The sequence below is a fragment of the Nesoenas mayeri genome (genome assembly GCF_963082525.1).
Source record: "Nesoenas mayeri genome assembly, chromosome: 4".
NCBI classification, from domain to species: Eukaryota; Metazoa; Chordata; class Aves; order Columbiformes; family Columbidae; genus Nesoenas; species Nesoenas mayeri.
The window spans coordinates 54,567,200-54,584,539 of record NC_137540.1 but is presented as its reverse complement, the minus strand read 5'-3'; the positions used below and the strand labels follow the sequence as shown (position 1 = coordinate 54,584,539).

Sequence of the window (17,340 nt, the reverse complement as noted above, 5' to 3'; positions counted from 1 at the left end):
CAGAAATAAAATATGACAGTGCTTTAAGGTATGATTTTTTTTTTTTTTGGTTGTTTGGTTGGTTTCTTAAAGTCTTCAGATATTTGAGAAATGGTATTGGAAGAAAGAGAACCAAAAAAACCCAAAAAGTTATATTCATTAAACAATGCTTAAGAAGAAGTCCTTGAAATTCAGCCAAAGAATCTCACTGGCTCAAGGTTAATGACCCTGCAACTGTTCTACTCAGTCCTAACCAGCACTAATGTCATGGTTAACTCTTTGTCTTTTTCAAGTAATACATTCTCACACAGTACTTTATCTAAAACCTTCATGCTTTGTTTGCAACTCTGATCCTTCAAATAGTACAACATGAGTCAACTGCAAGCGTTTTTAACACTGTATTAGCTGACTGCCAAAAGTGTTGGTTAAAAAAAAAGAAATCCTGTAAGTGAAAGAAAACAAAAGTTAAAGCGAACTGCAGCTCTCTGACAAGTCAATACACTAACAACTCTGAAAAAAACCCCATATATGTACAAATGCCTATTATACTGGGAAAATGTCTTTTGACTCTGTGTGTAATCATTCTTCAATTCTTTAGCAAAAGTAAACAATGACAATCCATAAATGTCAATGAAACTTTTGAAACAATTTTTAAAAGAAAAAGTTTCAGTAGATTGAAATTCCATAATGCTAGAATAACTTAATAAACCAGACTTATGCTTTCTTGTTATTCAGCTTGAACAACGTATCACTGTATCAACACAAATAAAGTCAAAATCAAAGAAATTATAACTTGTTAGATCAGAACTCTCAAAAAGGAACAAACAAACAAAAAAAAAGTAAATTGCTACATAATAGAGCTCCTTCCAGTGGGCTCAAACCAGAATGTATTCTCAACCAATGTTATTCAATATTGTCACTAAACTAAAAAAGAAAATTAAAAAAAAAAGAAAAAAGTTGTATTAGTCAATGAGTAGTGATGATGATTGTAGCTACAAATAATGAAAGTAAAGGTCAAACAGTCTAATATCACCTTCTAGTGTAGCTAAAAATACAGTCTTAAGAACTAAGTATGCAGAACTAATAAGGCTTGAGTAGAAATGCAGTAAAATAGACATATTACAGCACTTACAAGGACAACACTCTTTATTTCTAGATGCTAAATACTAGTAAAGAAATAGCCTTAAAATTAAAATTGTGCCACTTTCAATACAAAAAGGAGTTCAGAAGAAAGACATAAGAACAACTGATGAACTAGAAACTAGTATTTAAAATGAAGAATTGTCTATTCATTTTATTAAGGACGAGATTAGAAGGATTTCATCAGACTTTGCAGGTATATCTGAAGGGAATCTGATAACAGAGTGCTCTTTAGTGTAAAACAATCTAAGAGGAGCTGGAATTTAAAGTAAGTTAAAATAAAACAACCTAAAAAACTTAAAATAAAATTTAACATAAATTTTCTTTTGTTTTCTTTTGCTTCACCTGCAAATGTGGCAAAGAGTGTGTTCTCTTTCTATTGTGTTCATCTCTTCATTACTTCAAATCTTAAAGCAAGACTTGGGCTCAGATTCCTCCCGTCAAACTTTAGGCACATCCATAAACTAAACTAGGAGACAATTCACCCTATATGCATTTCTAAACTCAAAGCTCAATGTACATGCACGATCCTGAAACCAACAGGATCTCCAGTAATTATTAATTTATACATCCATGGCCAAATTGGTAAAGTAGTATTTGAGAAGAGCTTGCTTTCACTTACTTTGTAGCCCACAGAAAATCAGCAAAAATGGACAGACTGGAAATCCTGCTACAAATTAAGTCTATATTTTGCTTGTTCATGAGTGGTAATCAACTTTTTTAATATATTTATTTATTTATTAAATGAGTGTACCTCCCAAATAAACTTTAGAATAGGTAACATCACTAAAAACTAAGAATTCAGAAGAGCCCTAAACTCTTGCAAAAAAAAAAAAAAAAACAGTTCCCTTTCCTTTCCTATCACAAATAGTAAGCAGTGACCAAATAGAAACTTAACATCTCTCATGCAAACATACACCTTCACAACTATACAGTAATTACTACAAATACCATACCCTTGAGGAGATAATTTATCCAGCCATCCTACTTTAACCTTCTTTACTGATGGTCCATAAAAACAAGCGTACGGTGTTATTGATTCATTTCCAATCGAAGTTTGATCTCCACCAAATTGCCGAAAATGAACTTGTTGACTGACCAAGCAATCTGTATCTCCACTTTGTACCTTGCTACAAGATGTTGAGTGTATTTTGGCTTTATTTTTCTTTAAAGGCAAGGAACGTTGTTCTACAACAGAATATACAGATTCACTTTCAGATTCTTCTGGTGCTAATAATTTGTTTTCTGGAGCCAGAGATTCATTCCTTGCAAATTCCTTTGTCTTCTCTTCCTGATTATTAAAGGAACTAGAAAGAAAAAGTGCATTTTACCCTTAATGCATTGCTTCAATGAACAAATACATTAAACTATTAATTGCAACAAATATTGGTGAGACATATTTATAACACATTTATAACTTGTTAAGCCATTGTGATAACCACAGACATGCTAAACACAGTTTATCTTACAACTGACCATACTGAATTCTGTTTTCTCCACTTGACAGGACTGGTAGCAAGGTAATGCTTGCTGGTTCCTTTAGAAGCCTGGACAGAAATCTAAAATGAATTTTCCCTCCTCAGGAAACTAGCTTCATTCATTCTAATACTTTGGAGGAACTGTGGTATCATGTCTCTCTTCCTTCTCCCACCTCAACAGTAGCCAGGTACAGAACAGAGACTTAAGAAGCACATCAGCTCTCACTTTGTCAAACCACAGGCCACTGCCTCATGACAGGAGTAGGTTTGTTTTCTGATGAGGATGTATAGAGTATGAGAGTACTCAGACACTGTTAGCTAGGATACATATAAAAATAAAACTTGGGTCTTCCTTGTTCTAATTGGGGAAAAGAAGGACATCTTCCAAATCCACAAAAGATTCTGAATCCTGGGTTAGACAGTCTCAGGACAGGCACAGAGCCAAACTTTGCCTCCTAGAGCACGGGGTGAAGGCTCAAATAGGGAAAAAAAACTGAATACAGTCATGGTTGCACCTTCAGAGGTAGAGATCTACTTGTGATACCAGTAAAAAACTCCCTCCTCTTTACATTTTAAATTTCTTTATAGCTTTTATTTGATACCATAGATTCTTGTAAGAAGAATACTCTTCATTCATTTCTACATCCAATTTATTTTCAAAAGCCAGGAGTTCATTTCCATGATGTTCCTAGAAAAAAAAAATATTTTGTAATCAACACTTGGTACCAAAGTAGTAAGTTATGTTTAAATTACCGTAGACACAAACCACACACAAACAACAACCTAAACAGCATAGTTATTCTTTGCCACAGTTTCAAATATACACTTGAAAGATCATGTTTTTAAAAGTATTTCAAGAAATGTTACTCTCAATATTTCCATTTTAAATAATAAAACTCATAAAACATTTGAGCATAGTCCAAAATAACTGATAAAAATAAACTAGATAAAGAAATTCAGTGCATAGAAACATCAGCACTCTGACTTTTCTTGAGGTACAGTTGAGTATTATCTTTACCCTGAAATTTTCTAAGCTCAAGAGCCATGCGTTGCATGTACATTAAATACACCATTTATGATTTGCCACTGCTACTCTATCTTTCATATCAACATTCCTCCAAATTAAATGTACAGTATTCACAGTACACTAGAGATAAAATAACGGTAAATATAAATTCCTACAGAAAGACTGAACTCAGCCATAACGAATATATCTTGCATTTTCTTGCCAAGCTCTTCTTCCTAAAAGGCACACTTAGTAATGTCTGTTTAGAAATCTTTATCATAAAATACTTGCAGTGTACAAAATGTCAAGGTTAACACTGTTCAAGAACATTACATTTCACACTTCCTAAACTTGATCTGACAATCTTATAGCATTGCTAAGCTTCTCAATACTCATCTTGCTTCCTTAAAAAAACCAAACAAACAAAACCCCACTAATATGAACATCTTTATGCATTCTCTGGAAGGATTTTAATTTACTCCTTTAAGCTTTGATGTGTATGTCACAAAGCTGAAGGGTGGCAGAAAAAAAGTGGATAAGCTTTCACAATGGTTGCCATTTATTTTCTGAGCAGCAGTATCACATCTTGTACTTGAGGGCTGCACCTTGGCAACATGAAAAGGCAAGCTTAAAAAAGAACATAGCCCAAAGCTGTGTATGTGTACACTGCAGCAAAAATTGTGTAAATCAGAGGCTGATGATAGGGTAAACCCAGGTGAACACTCTTCTCTCCTCTGCCAGCCAGATCCATTATTAAAAAAAACACAAAAACAAAACACAACACATGAAAAAACAACCACAACCCACACACCACAGTATGAATTATTTTGGAGCACCAAGGATTAGATTATTATTATTAATAATACACCCATACACCTTGCAAACAAACTGAACAGAGAACTCGAAAGCAACCTTTCCACTGCTTATCAGATGCTTGGATTGACTAGAATCTCCAAAAAGGAGGGAAAATGGTAGTGTCCCGCTTCCATGTAATAGTCACGATGTTAATATCACCCGTGAAGCATCTTCAGAGTAAAAATGGTCAGCATCTTTTATCTTCATTTGCTTATCAGGATGCAACCACAAACCAAACCCACTGAAGCCATGTGGCAGTACCTCTTTCTCCTTCTCATAAACCATTATGATAACAGTTTTAAGTACTCCTTGTGCCCACTCTGCAATCTTCAGCACTTGGGCAAGCAAATTCAGGGAGCCTGGGAACTTCCAAGCAATAATCAAAAACACATTTCTATTGTTAGTAGATTTTAAAATGTAGAAGTCTACAAATGAAGACAGGTTGTGGGGACCAGGAGTTCTATTTTCTCACAAAGACATGTATTTCACCCAAAATAAAACCCAGACATTTCCAATGTGTTGTTTACAGAATTGCTCTACAAGATGCTCTGACTCAAGATCAGACAAAACTCCCATCTCCCACCTCCTGCAGACCTCCAAGGTATTATACAACAATAGCTAGCAGCAGCATTTTCTCCTGAAGACACCTTTATAAGAGAAGTATTTCTGAAGAGATAGATACATATATTACACAGAAACTGTTTCTAAATATATACTGTTCTTACACACAGGAAGCACCTACCCTTAAGGAAGAAATCTGGCTTCCGGATCCCAGATAGATCCCTGCCTACTTGTAGCCCTACATAAAAACGCTCTGCTTTCAATCAGGAAGTAATTCAGATGCCTTTTTCATTTTAGCTTTTTCTAACAGGTAGTCTTAATCATAACAGCAAGTCAGAAAATCTGATTGCTAAAACATATGGACTGCACTAAGAGTATCAGGACTGAGACTACATTAAACAAATACCCAATGTCATTCAGCACAGGCATCTTCTTCAAAAGATACTGCCTTAGTCTTCAATTACAGCTAATGTCATACCATTCTCCTCAGGTTGATTCTTGAATCATGGTTTGGCAATACAATTTTATAACAGGTTCATAAAGACAAATTCTTCCTTTTAAAATATTAAGGGCTCTTATTTTTAAATGGTAAGATTTGCAATCTGGCCAGCATTCCACAATGTCACAATGCTTTGGAGCTCACACAGCTTACTGAACTCAACATGTATGTTTAATTCAGTCTGACAGCCTAAAGCAAGAAATAAAGCCAATATTTACTCTAGACGCCTGAACTCATCAGAACTCAGTTTTTCTGTGAATGAACTCTAATATACTTGACTCTTCAGTTGGACACAACAATAAATCAGCTCTAAAATATTTAGAATGTTATTTGTGGTTTTTTTTTTGTTTTGTTTTATATCAGTATAATAAAAAAGTTCCTTCTTCAGTTCCCCTTTAGAGGTTTCTGCTTCTAGCTGTCTTTCTTCCTGACCTAAGTCAAAGGTATGTTTTCCTTATAACCTTAATTCCCTGTTCTCTTATGCTCACTTGCCTCCAGTCTGTAGTGACTCATTACCTATTTCTACAGACACTCCCTTTACAAAAGCCTACAGAAGCCTTTTTTTTTCTTTACATCAATGAGACAGGAAGAAGGGTAACAGCCAACTTACAAGCCCTTAGAACAAACTACACTTAGTCATTATAACAATTTGCTATTTTCTTCTATATAGACAAAATATATTCCCACGTGAGCTTATTTTTTAAAACAAAGTAACAATCACAAACCCTAAAATCTCAGAGATTTACAGTGTTATCTAAACCTTTTTATTTGTTTCTAGGATACTTGATACCTACTGAAAAAAAAAAAATCTGCAAGTGAAATGTATCTTCGGACCTTTGTTTTATGGTTCTTTATGACCTTTGTCTGCAATTCAGTTCTAATGGAACCAAAATTAACTATGAAGTTTCCAACAGGCATGTGATAAATATAACTCAAGAAATTGTTCACTTACATGAAAGTGATAATTAAAATTCAAATCTTCAGATCAGGGTAGGCATGTTATAATAAACCGCATTAATCATGATTCTACAACCAGCCGAAATCACAATTTTATTTCAAGCAGTTAATCCAGATTGCTGACAACCTTACTGGGTATGCTTTTTTATAATCATTTCAATGAAACATACAGAATAATGCTAAAAAGTAATAAGGTGGCTAGGGAATTTTCTCCAAAAAACCTCCTTATCCCATCGAACTAATTACAAAGAAGTTAAATTTTGAATTTTTAAAGACATTGGCACAGACAACAGTAACTGGCACAGGCAAAACACTGTACACAAGGAAAGAAAACAAAAGCTCAGAAATCACTTTTGCACACAGGTAAGAACTAGAAGGAGAAACAAGACATGAACTTATGCATACCTCCTTAAAAAGTCAACAACAAAAAATCACAACATATTTCCAAAGAAAATAAAGCACAGATCAAAAATAAAGAATATTTTTATGCTTCTAAAACCACCTCCGTTAGAAGATGAAATTTGAACCACTTATTTTCCCTGACCCTTTCTTAAAAAAAATAAAATTGGGAAAAATAAAAATCCTAGGCATCCATTTGAGTAGGTTTCATTTTAGTCAATATTTTAAAATAGTTTAAAAATTGAAACATTAGAGTGAAGATCAGGACGGAAACCAAGAATAATTTACTGTTTTCTCTAACTCAGTGACTTGAGATTGGCTGGGACAAGTACAAGCAGCCACAGAATCAACAATTTCTGGTTTGCATCCTGTTAAGAAAGCAGTAGGAGCTGGGATTTGCAGCACTTAGCGGATGCCTAACTAAGCTAGTTTGCCTCCCAGATCTCCACACAATTCCAAAGTCTGTCCACATGCCTTCTACAACATTCACACCATCTATTACAGACCTCAACAAAAAAGGTTCACTTCAGAGAATCCTACAACAGTGACTTGCTTCAAAGAATCCTACAGCAAAAGTGACTTTCTGGTTAGGGAATGCATGAAAAATATCAGAAGTCCTGAAAACATTCATATACAGGAACTAAAAAAGGCTATGGTCAAAAGTTGCCATGAGATCATCAAAGCTAACATGTAAGCTGTGTAGAGATGTCCAGGCTTGATCTGCAACTATCAGAAGAGTGAAAAGCCACTTCTACCTTTAGTAGTGAATTCTAATGGTTATTCATGAGTTAACCTCACTTAGGCACAAAGTATTACAATATACCACTGTACCAAAGAAGGTAAAAGGGAGTCATCAAGGTGGTCTGCAATTGCCTATAACTGACTGGTTTGCATTTGAATTGGCAGGCCTGGGCATAAAAAAAAAAAAGGGTCAGTTATCTGTCCTATATTGCTTTAAAAATAAAACAAAACAACACCATCACAACAACAACACACCACCCAAAAAACCCCACACGCCACACCTTCCTATAACTATTGAACAGTACAGAGTGTATCTCAAGATTAAAAAAGTCACTAGTGCACAAATATTTACATTATAAACCTTTGCAGGTACCTAAAAAGACAGAAGAGGTACTGGGAAATGAAAAAGCAGAGAAAAAAAAAATTAAGGGTAACATAAAATACATGAAATATGAAAATTAAAGTGAAGATAGACTAAAGGGAAGATATCCAGACTTCAACTTACTTTAGCATCTTTAGGGTTGTCACAAATAAAGGTTTCCCCATATGGAGATATGATAGGTGGCTTTTCTTCTGTGAAAATTTCTTTAAGAGAAAAAAACAAAAACCAGTCAATATTCTATTAAAATACTAATAAAATCAACAAGGAGAGAGATTTTTCTGTTTGTGATTTCTCTGTCCTTCTCAGCAAAAATTTTGAAGAAGCAGCTATTTCCCATTTCTAACAGAACACCAGACACATTTTTTCCCCCTCAGACACTACTACTATATAATTTAAATATAACTTGCATACAAGCATTTTCTTCTTTCCTACACTGCATCAAGTGAAAACAAACAAACAAAACAAAACCAAAACAAACAAAAATCCAAACAACAAACACCACAAAAACTCATTTTTGAGTCTTCATTTTGTCACCAAGTATTTGCTTGAAATTAATATACATAACTTCAAACAAGACATATCTACAGAGTATGAAAGAACTTTTGATTACAACTGACTGCAAAAGATTTCTAAACTCTTCCAGTATAATGTTTAGTACAATTATTTTCCCGGAGCTATAAGCAGTAACTAAAAAATTAAGCAGCATTGATCAAGAATATGCCCCTTACATCTTTCAACGCTAACTCTGTTTAAAAAAAAAAATAAAACCACTACGTATCGCATCTTAGAAACTCAAAATACTTTACAGTAAAAAAATAAATTAAATGAGATTTTTAAGACTGTATTTTCTAATTTTCAATTTATTAGTTCATAAACAAAAAGTAAGTAAAAATGCAGAACTGTCTAAATGCTCTTCTCTTCTATTATATACGTCATTTTTCCAGAACTTCCAGATGCCCAACATTTCTTAAAATAGGCAAGTCAGTATCCACTTTAGACAACTTCTGGTCTGAGGTTTCTTTTTCCTCAGTATTCAAGATATAAATATCAGCATGCTTAACTCACTGTTCTGTGATGTTTGCCTCCCAGCGCAAGGAATATTTACAAGATCCACACCTCTTCTTCTCTGAAGGGAACTTGAACAAAATAAAGCAAAAAATGAAAACATTAAGTGAAACTTCCGAGAAATGGAGCAAAAATATCTTATGCAGTTAAACTATTAAAATCATATACAAATATAGAAACAGTCATTTTTAAGCCTTTGGAAAATTTCTGATTTCATCTTAAAGTCACCCAACATGTGTTTTCCTCCCTTTATGACACTGACTACATCTTGAGTTTGGTTTATTTGTTTTGAATTAACCTTACTATACATTTGTATTTCTGAGAAGTATGAAGATCCTCCCACTCCTCCCCCATCCTTCTCCTTCACACTGATTAAAAACTACTATATATAAAGAAGGATGTACCGTGAAAATCTAATTTCACATTAACGTCTAAGGGAGCCTGGGCATGGAAATTCAGACAAAACATGCTCTCAACCACTGAAAAAAAAATGCTGTATGCTTTGATTCGCTAAGGTCATTTTTTTTCCCAGAAAGTTTTCAATCTGAGTCACAGACAAGATTGCATTGCAACTGCCTGTGACTACTGCTGAGCATTCTGTAGATCAATAAGAATGTGTCCCCACACACAACAGACAAATTATTTTATCATCAGTGTTGTGTTAGCCCCTAAGTATTCCAGCAATTTAATGTATAGTGGCACTCATCATGCTGCTCAAGATCACATTTTTTTTAATTATTATTATTGAGATTTCAGGCCAAGACAGCAGCTTTAGAATAAGAACATAGGAACAAATATGCCTGAATTAGTACATTTCTAACCCATCTTCAGTACTCTAGCAGTCTGCATTAGAGGTGTTTTCAGCCAAGCTCTGATTGCCCCCGTTAACATGAATAATTAGCATTTTTTCTTCTTAATTTAATTTTCTCTGCTTGAAGTAACGGTGACATAGATCCTCATGCATCCTTACAGAATGTTCATTGACTGATAAATGCCATACAAGATCCTTGAAGTTATTCTAACAGTTGGCAGGTCCTCTATCCTTCAGAGACAAAGATGTTTGATTAAAAATATCATTATTACTAATTTTTGTTTCCCTACTACACAGATTGAAAAATTTTATTCTTTTAAGATTAGCTATATTCAAAACTTTAGAAATACTGTTCCATTAAGTCCAAGTTGAATTACTCTACGCAGCAGGCTGTTGTTTCTCTATGACAGAAGGCATACACTTACGCACTCTATTTCATATCATTTTTAATCCCCTCCTAAATCTACCCCAAACAAATTATTAGATTAAATTCAATACAGAAGCCACAACTTATAAAGTTATTTGACATTTCATATGTTATCCATGTTATATCAACAAAGCTCCTTAATTGTTTTCTCTATCATGTTATAATTACAAAAAATACACAGCAAATACTTTAAAAGTCTATGTTTCTTCATACAATTTACTAAAATTGATGTAGTTTTGAAGTTACATTAGCAAACTAACTCCATGCATTTACACTAACAATGCTTACAAAGACATGCATTTTTTAATTCATATATTTTTCAGGACTTGTGTGTTCTTTTTTGATTATTTACCTATGTGTATGCATACATGGCAAGAAAACCTGCTAATAAGCAAACTGTATTCTTATTTTTTCAGCAATCAAAAATAAAAATTTTGTCATTTTTTAAAAACAAAAGTTGCAGCTACCATCATATAACAGCTATCTCAAGATATAAAATAAATAGAACAAACTTACTTTGAATATCTGCTTAAAAGATTTTTGTATAACGAATAATATACAGTACCAGGTACAAAATAATAATTTGTCAGTGCTCAGTAGAATATGATAGATAATTTTGTACGAATTGAATACCTGGATTAAAAGATAGAAAAATATGGAAGACTTCTTCTTGAGCAAGTAAGATGGAAAGAAATTTTATACCTACATACATTATGATTTTCCTTAAACATTTTCAAAATTTAATACCTCTTCAGATTAAGGACCTTCTTTGTTTTCTCTTTATAGGAAGTATAGTACAAGCAGTCTGCCAATCACAAAGTGTGCCAATTTTACAAAGATACAAAAATTTCAATTAAGTTAGCACTTTGTTACAGCCATGGAGATTAAGACCCACTATTTTCATATATCAAGAGGTACTGGATGCAGCTCAGCCTCCATCCTCTTCCCCACCGGCCTTTCCTTGTGCGTAAACAGGATGAAAGGGTGTGATGAGGCAGTGACTGGTCTTGCTAAAGGCCAAGACTGGAAAGGTGAGCACTTCGCACTGGGCTGAGTTGTTTTATTCCACATATTCCTGTCACCTCACAAAGAAAGTGAGGGAGAGAGGTCAGTGCCAGCAGTCAAGGCTTCAAAGCCTTCACTGGCATTCACCTGCTGAGTGTTTTAAATGAGCAAAGCTTTTGTTTCCAAACTCATTCAAAACATGTTTTATTCTCTCTCTATCTCAAGACCCAACCCTTCCATAAAGCAAACATGTTAAAAGTGCTCTAGCATACTGTGTTAGAGCTTTGGGCTTCCTCAACTTTTTGCAAAGGTAAATTAATAATGATACTTGACCATAGGAAAAGAGACAACAGCTTCTCACTCCTGAAAACTTTGCTTTGTGTGACAGAACATAAGAGTAGAGAGATACACCAGCACTAGCTTTGGCATCTCATAAGAAATTTTGACTACTTATATGCTAAGAAATAGAATCTAAAAAAATATCAGCACCAAACAAGAAGTTTCAACCATGGGATCTACCAGCTGCAAAAAGCAAGCAGTGCCAAGCACCATCATATATTTATTTATATTTTCCCCCAAAAGCAGCATATTTTCTAGAATTACTTATGGTCTATTATTCTTCTTATTTCTCTTAATAAAGAACCTGAGTGATCCCACTACTCAACATTACCAGCAGTGTGCTCAGGTGGCCAAAAAGACCAACCGCATTCTGGCTTTTATCAGAAATAGTGTGACCAGCAGGACTAGAGAAGTGATTGTGCCACTGTACTCAGTGCTGGTGAGGCTGTACATTGAATCCCATGTTCAGTTTTGGGCCCCTCATCATAAGAAGGACATTGAAATACTAAAGAGAGTGCAGAATGGTGAGGAGCCTGGAGCACAAGTCTTTTAAGGAGTGGCTGAGGGAACTGGGCCTGTTTATCCTGGAGAAGGAGGCTGAGGGGAGACCTTATTGCTGTCTACAGCTACCTGAAAGGAGGTTGTAGCATGGAGGGTGTTGGTCTCTTCTCCCAAACAGCAAGTGATAGGATAAGAGAAAATGGCCTCAAGTTGTGCCAGGGGAGGTTGAGACTGAATATTAGGAAAAAAAATCTTCATGGAAAGGATTGTTGGACATTGGAACAGGCTGCCCAGGGAGGTGGTGGTGTCACCACACCTGAAAAGTGTTTAAAAGGCATTTAGACGAGGTTCTTAGGGACATTGTTTAGTGCAAGAGTTAGGCTATGGTTGGACTCCGTGATCCTGAGGGTCTCTTCCAACCAAAAAGACTATATGATTCTATGATTATATGATTCTAACACAAGTAACAAAGTTAGTGGATATGAAAAAAAAAAAAAAGTATACAGAGTTCATCAGTCTGAAATTTTATCTGTGTAGCATTCAGTAGCAACAAACAGGTCTACCATGTTACAAATCTGCTTAAGCTTTCTCTTTGAACATGTTGCTCCTTTGAACAATGCAACAGTAGCTATTTCACCTGACTGCTAAATAACATGATCCAGAGGATCCAAAGCCTCTAAAACTACCTCTATACTTATCTTTAATCTTGAGCTAAAGGCACATCAGTGTTACCTCCACCCATTGCTTTACTTTCCCTAGTTTGTCTTACAAAAGCCTCAATTTTTCACTTATGTCTATATGAAAGTCACTTAAAGTACCAAGAGAGACCACAAAACTTCCAATCCACTCTGTTTAACCTTTTGCTCTGTTCCATAACATTACTGGGGAACCATATTAAAAATTTGAGACTGCTCTCTTCAATACAGAATACAGGGTCTCATAAAGGGTGATGAATTTGTCTAAAAAAGGCATTTTAGACACATTTCTATTGATAAAGATGATTTTCAGTCTCCTTAACAACTCCAGTGCTTTGAAATGCCTTTAGAGTGATCTTTACTAATTCTGTATCAAGAGAGCTCATGATGTTATAAGGAGGAAAAGTCTAGCTGACAATAATCTAGCATAATTACACATCACTTCAATTCTGACCAACAAAAACCGCTATTACAATCTGCACAATGACCTCACTATCAAGAACACTGTGTAATAGTAACCTTTTTTTGTTTAATTTTGTTTGGTTGTGGTGCATTTTCTGTTGATTTGTTTTGTTTGTTTTCTGGGTTTTGTGTGGTTTGACCTGGGGTTTTTTTGGTGGTTTTTGGCTGGTAGGTTTCTTTTAGTGCTATTGTGACTTAGCAGTTGGAGGGTGTGTTTTTTACAGGCAAGAGCCAGAAATACAAATGAGGCACAGGGATATAATTGGAAGAGGGGCAAGCACATTACTGATAATAAAAAAGCGACATCGTCGGAGCTCTACTATGGTGCACAAGGAGATGGACCGTACGAACTTCTTGTGCCAGAAGGCACACAGGAGATCATGAGAAAAGTATTTCCTTGCATAAAAATGTAATGAATAATATCCATGCACAACTAGAAGGAAATGCTGAGTTTCACAGAAGATTTCAGCAGGATTTCTCAGTCTATATGGAAAAGCCTTCACACAGTGTCACAAGGATGAAACCAGCCCCTATCAACATATGTCAAATGAGAATATTTGTCTATGCAATTCTCTAAGACAAACACAAACTTTCCTGAGGTTAAAGATGCTGCAAGCTGCCATTTTTAAGTTCTGCATTAATTTTTTGCCTCTAAAAAATACCCAGCACAGTTATCAAGAACACTTCTCTGACATTTAAGTTCTGCTTTGAAGTTCTGGTTTAGCCTTGATCTTCCTCAGACAAACTGCTACTTGCCCTCCAAGATTTCCATATTGCTACAACTGAAGCATAAGATTAAGAAAATAAGCTGGAGCTCACAAATCAAAATGATGAGTAATGAAGTTAGAGACCCAGTCATATTTCACTAATAGACTGGGTTTTGGAGGATTTACTTCAATGGTGGAAAGACTACAAATACAGCAAATACATTCTCTACTGAGTGCTTGTTTCTCAGAAAACATTAAGAGCATAAGTTATTGTTATCTTTTAGGATGAGATTCCTATTCAGCAGGAATAACTTTTGTAGAGTGGTTATCTGTACTTCATATAATAAAGTCAACATAAAGCTACCTCCCACTGAACAGTATTCATACTTAAGTTTCAATAAGCACACATTTTTGGTGATTTAGAAAGCACTAAGGAAACATTTTTTAAGACACGCAACAATCTCTCTTAATTGTTACAAAGGATCTTTGCCTCTTCATCTGTTCAAACAAACAATTGTAGTACAACATTTAATACTGACTTCTTTCAATAATTTAAAAGAAACGTTTAAATGCTGGGAAAAGTCTGCATTTAGGGCATGTATAAACTCGCTAATCTTGCTAATGATGTTTCTAACTGCTGAGATATGCAGATGAAAAAGACAAGATAAATACAAAACATTCTGAGACATGTCCCTTCCAGGCATAGCTAGGGGTTTAAAAAAAAAAAAAAAGAGAGAGAGAGACTAAAAAAAGTGCAACCTAATGATATCTAATGATTTGTTTATGCCTACACTGACAAAACTTTGCATCTGTCTTTGCATGAATTTTTTCTTTTCTTTTTAAGACACTTAACCAGCATGACAATTAAAACCTTACCATTAAGAGAACAAAAATATCACGCATTAATCTGTGGGGAGATATTCTTAGTTTACACAGCCTGTAATATTGTGAACAACTGCAAATTCAGTACCTATTATTTGTAGCATTCAAACAATATTACTTTCATTTAGATAGGCCTGGAGTGAAGTTCTAACATTTGACCTTTTCCTCTACATTCCATCATATTTTTCCAAGTCAAGCTACAACAACGAATGCTTATTCAAGACAATAAGTGCTACTCACTAACTTGTGGATTCAAATTATGAACTCAACCATTTTGAAGGAAGAAAAATCCTTACCCACATCACATGAATATTTAAAAAAAAAAAAAAAAAATGCAACTCTTCTATGCAATTTATCACAACAAACTTTACTGGACTCCATCCAATACTACTCTCACCAGTGCTGCACAGAGCTATCCTTATAAACATTCCATTCTCTTTTTCCACTTTTTTCTTTCCTGCTGTAGTGCCTCAAAAATGTTTTTATATTACAATCATCATTAACCGTTAAGTTTTCGTTACTACGAGAACATCAGCAAAAGCCAATACCTAATATGACAAACTGGTTGCATACATTCTCTGAGTTAACACTTAAATGACAGCCAGTTTAGAAATCGATCTAAGAGCCACCTTGAAGAAAGTTCTTGCTTCAGACCACCAGTATGATGCAATTTCCTCCTCCACATCATATCATGTTCTAATTTAAAACAAAAAAAATGTATTTGTCTTTACATATAAATTCTACGTGCTTTAAGGCTAAGACTCATATAATCCTCTTGTTGTGTCCATGTGTGCAATCCTATCAGATATGTCCTGCTTTGTTTACCATACAATGCACAAAAATAGACCAGAAAGTTTTTCTAAATTTTGCCCCGCTTTTTGATAAAACTACATTAATACATGTAGTTGTGTAGAACTTCCTGGATCTTTCCTATACGTTACATGTGAAAAAAAAAACATTATAAACTTGTTTTTTCCAAGAACAGTATCTCTTGAAAGGTACAACCTTAAAAGTTACTAAGATACAACCTGAATACCTGTGTTTCACAATAACTATTATCTCATCATAAGAATAGATTTTTATACTTGGAGGTGAATTTGTAGCCCTCTTGAAATCACCATTTTGTCACAATTTTGCAGTGTATTTACAGCACATATCTTAAAAAAAAAAAAAAAAAAAACAAAAAACCACCACCCACACAGAAAAATGACACAAAAAAATCTCATGAGAAACTCCAAACCAAAATTTCTACAATTATGATTACAACAGAAATTTTTTGTTAGAAAGGAACAGCAGTTACCTTGATGAAGCTTGAACTTTACTTGATTCGGGAATTTCTGGTACAGGTCGATGCCTTAATATAAAAGACCGGCTTGCTCTTGGAAATACTTTCACACAGTTTTGTGTACAAGAATCATACAAGTCATTGTCTATCATTTCTCCTTCAAACTTAACGAATGGAGAATTTGGCTCACTATCAGGTAAATCACGCTCATCTGCAAACATCAGATGTTTGTTTTCGCTGTGTTTTGTCTCACATGAATGAGCAAATGAAGGAGGATCACAAAAGGCTGAACAGCCAGTGAAGTGCTCATCAGCTTGGTATGCAGCAGCCTCTTCCAGTGGTGTCTCTGGCTGAGAATTCATCTTAATACTTCCACTTAGACTGACAGCTTTTCGTAGGCTGTCTGAATTCTGGTACAAACTAGAAAAATCCACATTTGTAATGGTATCATCATTTGCCCCAGATAAGTTTTGCTGTGCAAGTTCAAACCTTTCTTTATCAATGTCAGCTTTATTAAGTTGTTCTGACAATGTTGCAGGTATCAAGCTAGTCCCATCTACACCTGAATCACGTATTGGAGACATCTGATCCAAGGACAGACACTGCTTCTCTTCTAAATCTTTCAAGTCTTTTAGATTTTCATAGAAAAAAGAATTTCCTTGCATTTTTGAAAGAGTGGTATCTAATTGCTTAAGAATCCTTCTGCGGTGCCCTGTTGGTAACACTCCCATCTGCTGAAGCACACTGTTGTTTATTCCCACACAATCTGTCACAACTTTATAGCCACATTCTTTAAAGTTAGGAAGATACTGCCCCAAGTTAATGTTGGCCAAGAATTCTTCAATATCAGTGCCATTGCCTGTGGATGACATGATGGCCGCTTCATCCCGAATATTGCCCCACACAGTCATGTAGAAATGTAGTCAGGATGCATGCATATTCGCCAGCAACAAAGCTCTCTAAATTTGTTATCAGCCAGCCAGTGGAAAATATCTCTTTCTTCAAGGCACGTCTTCAAGGTTCTTCAGTTCAAATTGTTTTTTTTAAAAGACTGCAAACCTACAGAAAAGAAAAAGGGCATTAAAAAAAATTCCTACCTGAACTCACAGTGATCACTTATAAAATTCTGAAAGGCTTCCTGTCATTTGTATAGTAATATTTTGA

General features: G+C 34.9%; 1 protein-coding gene across 1 annotated transcript in view; it reads right to left on the bottom strand.

The window, feature by feature from the left end:
* ARAP2 (ArfGAP with RhoGAP domain, ankyrin repeat and PH domain 2) overlaps positions 1-17,087 on the bottom strand; it is a gene marked incomplete at both ends in the record, with an annotated part of 128,685 nt that extends 111,598 nt beyond the window's left edge. The window contains 5 exons of the mRNA XM_080344077.1: positions 2,076-2,426; positions 3,200-3,285; positions 8,121-8,200; positions 9,063-9,133; positions 16,192-17,087. Coding sequence (XP_080200203.1) covers positions 2,076-2,426; positions 3,200-3,285; positions 8,121-8,200; positions 9,063-9,133; positions 16,192-17,087 — 1,484 coding nt within the window. The remainder of the gene's footprint in view (positions 1-2,075; positions 2,427-3,199; positions 3,286-8,120; positions 8,201-9,062; positions 9,134-16,191) is intronic.
* Positions 17,088-17,340: the final 253 nt, after the last annotated feature.